We start from the raw sequence: 10167 nt of genomic DNA on the forward strand, positions 1-10167 counted from the left end.
AATGGATGTTTATGTTACATGTACATGCCCACTTTAGACTTAAAGAACAAGTCATACCCATAACATAAATGCTGTGTAACTTCTTGGCTATTACTTAACTACCTATGTGTTTTTCAATGTCTTTCATTTTATATTATTTCATTATTTTATTTAAAAAGATTTTGAGAACCATGTAAAAATCCTATCTTGATGCCTGGAATAAATCAGTGAACAGCAAGAGTCTTGATGTTGTTGTTTTTTAATATCCCAGCATGACGAGTCACAATGAGTAAGCATAACAAATGAAATCAAAGTGGGAACAAATTAAGTGGTTCTGGTTGTGCTGAAAGGGCAGATCACATTATTAAACAGCAGTTATGGAAAAAAATGACACTTGCAAAGGCAAGGATATGAAAGCATTAGCAAATAGGAACTCCACAGAAGAGTGCTATAAGAAGAAGCAGGAGGCCAGGAAAGGTCTAGATCAGACGCTTCTCACCTTTACTTAAGGAATACCAATGAGGGTTTTCCATAGTCAAGAATATAGGCATCAATAGTTAACAGTCATGCATTCTATCATTGATTTTATTCAAGGTAGGGTCTCTTTCTAGCCCAGGATGACCTGAAATTCACTCTGTAGTCTCAGGGTGACTTTGAACTCACAGTGATTCTTCTATTTCTGCCTCCTCACTGCTGAGGTTAAAAGCATGTGCCACCATGCCAAGCTCGTTCTATCATTATTTTTACAATAAAAAGTGCTCTTATAAATAGCATTAGTTTATTGATAACTGTTTGTACTCATCACATTCCTGTGTGCAATTTTACAAAGAGTTCGCTTTTTTTTTTTTAAATTTTCTTCATTATATTGTAAACTGTAGGGTAAGGAGTTGATCAATCCTCCATTGTTACATTTCCCAAAATTGTTTTCTAAACAAAGTGATATTAAGCAAATGTTTTCAACTATAAGAAATATAAAACAGTGAAAAGTCTGAGTATAACTTCATAATCTTGTCCAATTAATTACCATGTTCAAATCCCTTGGTCTTCACCTTAGTTTCCTAAGGTGCAAATGAAAGATAATAAGCCAGTAAAATGTGCAATGTGCAATAAATGTAAATTAAACTACAGCTCTTACCTCAATTTCATAAGTTTATAAGTAAGAGGCATAGGACAAAGTTCAAAAATTTAAATGCAGCTCCTCAAAGAAAAATGAAATTTGAAGTACAGTGAGAAAATCAAATGACTTTAGATGGCATAGCCAATGTTCCTTGAGCTATTGACCTGGATTTTTTGCTCTAATAGCCAATTTTCCATCAGTCCAATACTAATCACCTGGAAAGTACAGTGTTCAGGCCCTAAGGGAAGCTTTGCCTTCCACATTGATCCATGTCATGCTTTGTCTGTTTCTAGAATAATCTCTCTCATGGTGCTTAACCTTGCCAACTTTCATCTAAATTCACAACTTGCAATCAAATGACAAGTCCACTTTATAAATAATGCATTTTCCTACTTTTAAAATGCTTTCTAAGCCATGCATCAAGATTTTCTCTGATTTGTATTGCTCTGACTGCTGGTAACCCTCAAGATTTATCTTGTTCAATATATCTTATCCTTAATTCTTTGCTACTTAAATTCCTAAAGACATGAGCAAATTTAAGTGACAGCTTATGGATAAGATATATTAAAAGAGATAATAATATGTTATGTTAATTCCTTTATATAATAATGATATGTTGCATAGTGTACAATACCTTTAATTCCATCTTTCCTATAAATATACAACAGAACACATTTTATATCACTCAGAGACACATAAAATATTCTCCCACTAAACTTCCTTTTACAAATTATATGTTGTCATTTATTATGGATACACATCTACTTATTCATCTCCACTACATGACAGATGCTTATTTTAGTCTGGGTTCTCCCTGGCTTTCAGGAATTTAAAGCTGAGTAGAAGAAAAAGTAGAAGCTGATATTCTACTTAGCCAGAACTTACTATGCTATCAAGTTTCATGCTAATGGAATCGAATGAAAATGGCCTGTGTTTACCAAAGTCGCAATCAGTTTTATGAGCAATTTCCTACTTGAAAATTAATGAGATTACCTTAGATGATATGAATATTCATATCACTGTTCATGTAAAGCTTCCTTAACATAATAGAAACAAGTGAATATTCAGATATTTGCCTAGTGAGCATGGTATTGAAAGAATTGAAATAGTCTTAAGCTTTGGATAGCCTTAATAAGTAATAAAGAACCTGACTACTCCTTACTCCATATAGCCTAATATATTTATATAATAATGTATTAAGCTTCCCTAAATATAATGTCTTTCTATTCAACAGTGCAGGCTACTTCTGATAAATGTAACTCAAAGGGCTTTGTAAACATTTTCTCAAGAGAGAAAGAGAGAGAGAGAGAGAGAGAGAGAGAGTCTTGCAAGGAATTGAGTCCACAACTTTATATATGCTAGACAAGTCCTCTACTATTGAGCTAAGTCACTGACCCTTCTCCAAACTTCTTATAATACACTTACTTATATTTGTGTTAATACCATTTCTTTATTCAGATATATACAGATGGAATAGCAACATAAAGTAACTTACTGAGATTTTCTTTAGTTAATTAAGTCTATATGGGTGTTTTCAAGAAAGTTTGTATGTGTACATGTACATAAAGTATATATATAATCTTTACTATATACATATACATATATATATATATATATATATGTCTTTACCATTTTCATGTATTAGCTATTGGCTATTTCTTGGGTATGCTATATATTTCATGGCTTCAATTTGTATTGGTAAATATATGATTTGTAGTAAACAGTTGATAGTATTGTACCTACTGACTTTTTGACTTGTCCAGAGTGACTTTATTCTTTCTTTCCAGGTTGTAAAGATGATGATTATTGTTGTGGTGACATTTGCAATCTGCTGGTTGCCCTATCATCTTTACTTCATTCTCACTGCAATCTATCAACAATTAAATAGATGGAAATACATCCAGCAGATCTACTTGGCTAGCTTTTGGCTGGCAATGAGCTCAACCATGTACAATCCCATCATCTACTGCTGTTTAAATAACAGGTAAAAGGAAAACTACATATTGCATTTTTTCTCTATTTCCACCTTCTTTGAAATCACATGCTATTCTGGTTTCTTAATTTAAAATACAGAGAGAAAGCAGAATGTTAAAATTCACAGAGAAGATCAGAGACCCTGATTTTGTAAGACTTTCTCCTACTTCATAAAACATTTTACCTTGAAATATACATGGTCATAACAGTCATCTTAGAAGTTTTTACTGGATAATTTTAATACAGGCCAACTTCAATAACGTTTTACAAGTAGGAATATTTCTTCCAAGTGTGCTAGCACACACCTATAATCTCAGCACCCTGGAGCCTGAGGTACAAGGACTGTGAGTTGAGATCACCCTCAGCTACATACCAAGATCTTATGTAGAATGGGGTGGGGGTAGGAGGAGAGGTTAAAAAGTAGGGACATTTGGGCTGGAGAGATGGCTTAGCAGTTAGGGTGCTTGCCTACAAAGCCAAAGGCCCCAGGTTCATTTCCCCAGGACCCATGTAAGCCAGATGCACAACTTGGTGCATGCCTCAGGAGTTCATCTACAGTGGCTGAAGGTCCTGGTGCACCAATTCTCTCTCTACCTGCCTCATTCTTCTCTCTCTCTCTCTCTCAAATAAATAAAAAATAAGAATAAACTTTAAAAGTTTTTAAAAAGCAGGAACATCTATAATCAAATTTAATAATATAAAGGGTAAAATGTGGTTTCCAGATTAAAACAACCAAAAAACAATCTTGTTGATGTATCAAACATATGGAGGGGTGAGATTAAACTTTGCAGGGTTGACAATTCTCTTAGTCCCCTTAATCCTTAATACACAAATAGAATGGCTCTCTATGTAAGGTACAATGTAATTTGCATTCTGAATTGCCCTCCTAGTTGAAGAGGACACCAAGAGATCCCATGCCTCAAGTTTGTTAGATGCATTTAACTCTTAGTCAGAAATTAATATAACAAGCTATATCTCAATTTAATAAATCTTATTTGGATCAGCTTCATTTAATGTTTACAGTGACAAGAATTTCACATCTTTATACCCGACTATATAAAAACCATTCAAATTAACAATTAATTCTAACATTAAGTGAAACTAATTCATAAATGTGCAAATATTTATGGAAAAGCTATTTTGAATCACAGCATACAATTTTTAGAAGCATTAAGTCATAGCCTAGTACAATTAAACATATGTAAATATATGAAATTCCCACAGACACATATTTCCTTTCTTTAGTATATTGATAAACTCATATTGTGCTTTGGCTATTTGATGAAGTTGCTTCTTAATGCTGAAAAATGAAGCTTCTACTTAAACGCTAACTTAAAGGACAAATAATGTTCCACTAATCCTATGTGACTAGAAAACTAAATTCAAAGCCAGAGTTAGCTTATCTGCCTTAAGTGGGCTTTCTGTGACAACAAAAGGAAGCCTCCGTTTGACACATAACTATTCTTTCTTTTTCTCAGATTTCGAGCAGGGTTCAAGACAGCATTTCGCTGGTGTCCTTTCATCCATGTCTCCAGCTTAGATGAGCTGGAGCTCAAGACCACCAGGTTCCGCCCAACGCGGCAAAGCAGCCTGTACACGGTGACCAGGATGGAGTCAGTGACGGTGCTGTTTGACTCCAATGATGGGGACCCCAAGGCCAACCGAAAGAAGAGAGCTCTGCAGAGAGACCCCAGCATAAACGGGGGCTCACGCAGGGATTCCAAATCTGCCTCCACTACTTCAAGCTTCATAAGCTCACCCTATACCTCGGTGGATGAATATCCCTAAATCCATTTCCTAAGATGAAAGATTGGTGTGAGGCTATAGTGGAGCCAAGTAGGTCCCCATTCTCCTAACCCTGCCAGTCCTATCCTAGGTATCCTCTGAAAGAGAAAGGTCAGTTCTTAGATAGCTTTCCTTTACAAGAAGAGGAGAAAAACATGAAATAAAGATATTACCCAAAAATCAGTCCACCTCAAAAATGAGTTTTAAATTTATTCTTTAAAAACCTTACATAACAATCAAAAATACAGATTTGGAAAATGCCTGTGAAAGATCTTATTTCTCCCAGTTAGCAACCACAATACAACTTTGTGACATTGTAATGATAGACACATTTTCAAAGAAACTAAAGAAGCTCTAAAATACAAACCTGGCAGTGAAGAGAAACAGGATCTCTATAAAACAGAGTTGTGCATTGAGAACTATAAAGTGAAAAAGGTAAATGATTTTCCTACAGAGTGATGGAAAATTAACTTCAAGTAGGTAGCAAATGAAAGTCTTTGCTCAAGAAAATTCATTTTGTAGAATAGAGTCTTAGAGATTTCCTCCAAGACATTTAACTGAATAGGAATTGTAGTCAAATCATTCTCTATTTTTCTGGGAATTTTTTAAAAATAAATACCCAATTTTTTTCAGTACATATTTTAAGTGCCAAGTTAAGATACAATAATCAATTTAGGACCTTAAAAAGACAAAAGAAATTCCTATGATGAACTTTTATTTTTGCAGATGTTTTTAAATTAGGCAAATTATAAGATACTAAAGATTTCCCCAGTGTGAATGGAAAGAATCACATTTACTTTTATAGCTTGCTACCTGTTTCTAGGAAAGAACCATAGGTTCATATCTAGTCAGATAAGAGCATCTCCCAACCAAAGGCAGCTGTTTCTTCCCTGTAGTCTAAGGAAAAGAACTATAGACATTAACTTTCACCTGGGCTACATCCTCCTATCATTCTTTCATTGAAAAAATAAACAAAGAGTAGGGAAAGTGTCATTATATATTTCAAGTGCAAACCCTTAAGGGAAAATGTTGTAAGAGACACAGAAGGAAATGTAGAAAAATAATAATATACAACTTAGGAAATCAGAAAGGATTTAGAAAGGACTCAATTTTTAAAAAGATTTCCTTCATGTATTTTAGAGAGAGTGAGAGATAGAAAGAAGCAGATAGAGAGGAGAGAGAGCAAAAGTAAGCATGGGTGTGCCAGGGCCTCCTACCAATGCAAAAGAACTCGAGATATATTTGCCACTCTGTACATCTGGCTTTAGGTGAGCAGTAGGGAATCAAACACAGGCCACAAGGCTTTTCAAGCAAGCACCTTTAACTGCTTAGTCATCTCTCCAGCACAGGATGAGTCAATTTTAGAAAAGAAAGCTGCACAATAGTCCATGTGAGCTAACTCCAGCAGGGCAAGAATATAGCACACACCCTTCCTTCCACACAGATACCAATTCTTCTCTCCACTTAGAAAATTCCAAGTTCCTACAAAAAGAAATGAAATCATTGTCCTAAAAACGTATAAATTTTTATTACATATATATGTATATACATATATATCATATATAAGTACATTTCTGAAATCTACCACAAAATAGAGAACTTTAAAAGTATAGATTTTATCTTCCAGACCCTTGCCCATATACATCAGTTTTGCATAAGAAATAAACTTGCTAAGCATGTGAATATGCTATACATACTTTCCCTTTGTTCAGTTAGGTTTTCAGAGCTATCTGCCTAAAATAATTTCCTCTAACACTTTGTTATGCTCCATCAGCTTAAGAACCAAATACCTTTTGAAGAGCAGAATAAAACCAATTATCTAATGATTAATCATATTGGGTTACTATCATGACACTAATCTCCTAATCCTCCTCGTTATTTTTGGGACCCAAATCAGAATTACCCAACCATTACAAAATGGTAAGTGTTTAAAACTATAAGTATATGTGTTTCAATTGAATTTCTTTTAATGATACCAATAAACAAACATGCATATATGAGTGAGAAGACATATACTATCATGTCATGAATATAACATGTATATATAATTTGATTAAATTCAAAGTTAATTCTGAAGTAGTAGGCTGCCACTATAAGATTGCTACAATCAACTCAGTTAAATCTGTAAAGTTTGTATGCATGCTTTGGGATAGAAAACCTATTATTATTTTGTATCTAACTGAATACAATGTTTTGCATTATTCATTCCAAAACATGTGAAGCTTCTCAAATGCAAAAATATAAGGGAAAAAAACCTCATGTGTACAAACAAGTATAATTTCTCATTGAATTTATGAATGGCCTTGGGCTGGTGTCATTAAGTACACACAGGATACATGGACCATATTCAGTCTAGAACATGATTGAAGTTTGGCCTTCAAATTTACCATAGTCTGTGACCCCCAAAATTCTGAAAAATGTAACTCCTAATGTTCATGCTTGTTGAGGAAATTCAATGGAATTTTCTAAGATTTTTCTGAGGAAAAATATTGCCATAATCAGTTTTTGTTCTTTTTTTTTTGTTTAGATTCCTTTTGTACTATATTGGTTACATTGTTTCTTCTACTGTCACAGTCATACCCAAGATCTAGTTTGTATCTTTTTAATACATTTTAAGGAAAATTGACACTATTCACTCAATATTCTGGATTTTACACAGAATGATAAGGCAGAATTTTTTTTCAACTTCAAAAATTTAAACAATAATAATAAAGTGAATGAATAAAAGGTAAAAGATAAGCCCTTTTTCTCCAAACTTCAACACAATTACAGAACAATGCTCATGGAAATCGGCTCCAACATGGCTTGTTTGAAGTAAGTCTGTCTTTTCATATTTGCCAGGGCTTAGCAGCATTTGCCAGCAAAATTCACTCCAGTTTCTAATGTTAAAGTTCATAGTGAATCTTTTTCACTGTTTGCAGGCAAACACTGACTCTGAATCCTAGACAGAAGGTTAAAACACTTATATATTTTTAGAGTTACCTAGGTACAAAAAAAGTCTAAATATTTTGAGGGAAATTAGAAAAAATAATCCCAAAGCCTTGTATCATCTTAAGTTTCTCTTTTAAATAAAAAAGTAAAGTAACCATGAATCTTTTCATTTTCATTATTTTTGCATCTGTAGAAAGCACTTGAAATTACCTACATAAGAAAAAAAAAATACAGCAACCATGTTACTGTAGAGTACAGTTTAGCATATTTTTAACAGTTCAGTAAACTGTTCCATTATTCTACCTCCAACTTCAAGACTGTGACATTTCTAACCCAGCAGCTACATTCAGACTCTCTACAAGCTTGTGAAAATCTCTCCTAAACAGAAGGCTGACCAACTTCAAAGTACCTCTGCCCTTACAGCCCTCACAATATGCCAAAAGCTTAGTTTCAGACCTAGAAATACAAAATGAATGTGAAAACTCAGTGCTGGCCAGATCAAAACTTGGATTTGATTTTTCTTCAGGCATGATTTCCTCAGAAAGTCTAGTGTCTGGTAAATTAACCCATCAAATACAAAGGCAGGAGAATTACTACAGCTTAAGATGTAATAGGAACAGGATTCCATCTCTGATGGTGTGCCAAAATTCAAGAAAATCACCCATGGCACTGGCTATGTAAAATAATAAGATTAAAATAATTTCCCTTCAGGCCAAACAAGAATTGAGAATAATGTCCATTAGGACTACACGAGGTTACTACTTGTCTGGTTTAATATATATTAGTGAAAAATCTGTGTTCATAAAAAAAAAAGACCATGTGCATACAATTTATAACTGGTGAAAAAAATTTTCAAGTAGTAATTATGCTGAATATATTTAATAAATCTGCACCCTTTATGTACTTGTAACTGTGTTTATCTATGTCAAAATTATTTCTGTGTTTTTTTCTTTAAATGCATTAAAATAATCAGAAAACAGTTTAGAGACCTAGTATTTTCCTATTAGCTATTAAAACATATTATGGAGAGTCCTAACAATGCTAAACACACTTAGCCAACCAACTCTCAAACCACATTGTGCATTCTCCCTTATTTTTCCCCATGAAAACAGTTTTTTTTTAAGTTGCCTTGTTTCAGAATATAAAGCATTTTTTTTTTAAATAAACTCTCTCCAAGGAGACAAGAACAAACATCTATTCACCTCAGATAAGGCACAGGCAATAGAAACAAAGAAACAATTCCACAGAAGGGCAGCTTGGAAAATCAGTGATTTTAATTTGGGTATGCCAAAAATATGGGCAATTTATGGGCAGCTGCAATCTCAGTCACTTCCTATTGCTCTCTCCTCTCTCTTCTCTCACTCTCTTTCCTCTTTTCTCTCTCTCCTTTTTTTCTGTTCTCTCCTGCTCCTCCTCTTTCTTCCTCTTCCACTACCTCTTCTTTCTTTCCTCGCCCTGTCTCTTCTTATCTCTCTCAGCAACTTTTGTGTGTGTGTTGGAGGTGGGGGTCATTCCCGGGTATCCTTGGGCCAGGATTAGGCCTTGTGAGCTCCTTCCCTAGAAACTATTGCCTGTCTATAAAAACGTGGAAAAGGGGGCACATCTTCATAAGACTCTCCTCCCTTCCAGGAACATGAACAGAAAGTTAATGTGCCAAATCTTGTGCATTCCTTCTGGTAGTCATAGCTGCTGGCAATTCAAGAGGGCAACAGCAACATCATGCCTGGAGGACAGCATTCCAGAACAAATCACTTAGGAGGAACAAAGTTATCAAGTGCAGAAGAATTTAGATGAATTGGAATAGAGCCAAAAGTGTGTGAGCATTGCATTTTAGAACACTAGCCTTCAGACTATTCCAATTGAAAGGCTAGAATTTAAATTAAAACTAGTGGCAGAGATATGGCATTTAGAGTCCTGAACCCCACTTCACTTTTCCATGGAAACAGGAAAATAAGTGTACTAATGTATGGACAGGCACAGCCAAACAGAAGAATGTTTAAAATACCATCATTGTTGCATGCATGTAGGGAAATAGAGAAACCCCTTTTTGCCTTTCATTCTGCCTCCATCCAAAGTTCCAAGGGACTGTATGTAGTCTTGCAGCCTACTATCATGAATCCTTGAGCTGTTTACAGAAACCCTACAGAATCTCACAAGCTATATATGAGTATTCTGTGACTTTATTCTCTGACTTTGTTTACTGGAATAAGAAAGCTTCCCAGCAATGACCCATCAATTAAGGTGTGTCTTTGAGCATATAAGACTAAAGTTACTCCTTGAGAAAGAGGCAGTTAAGAACAGGCATAGTTTAGTTCAGGAATAAGAATGTTAATCTTTGTACAACAAGAGATGAAGAAAAAAAGCTGAAATTTTCATTTACA

General features: G+C 34.5%; 1 protein-coding gene across 1 annotated transcript in view; it reads left to right on the forward strand.

Annotated features, from left to right (window-relative positions):
* Tacr3 (tachykinin receptor 3) overlaps positions 1–7343 on the forward strand; it is a 112512-nt gene extending 105169 nt beyond the window's left edge. The window contains exons 4-5 of the mRNA XM_004662960.3: positions 2884–3080; positions 4549–7343. Coding sequence (XP_004663017.2) covers positions 2884–3080; positions 4549–4858 — 507 coding nt within the window. The 3' untranslated portion in view covers positions 4859–7343. The remainder of the gene's footprint in view (positions 1–2883; positions 3081–4548) is intronic.
* Positions 7344–10167: the final 2824 nt, after the last annotated feature.

This window comes from Jaculus jaculus, chromosome 2 (assembly GCF_020740685.1).
Source record: "Jaculus jaculus isolate mJacJac1 chromosome 2, mJacJac1.mat.Y.cur, whole genome shotgun sequence".
Classification (NCBI taxonomy): Eukaryota; Metazoa; Chordata; class Mammalia; order Rodentia; family Dipodidae; genus Jaculus; species Jaculus jaculus.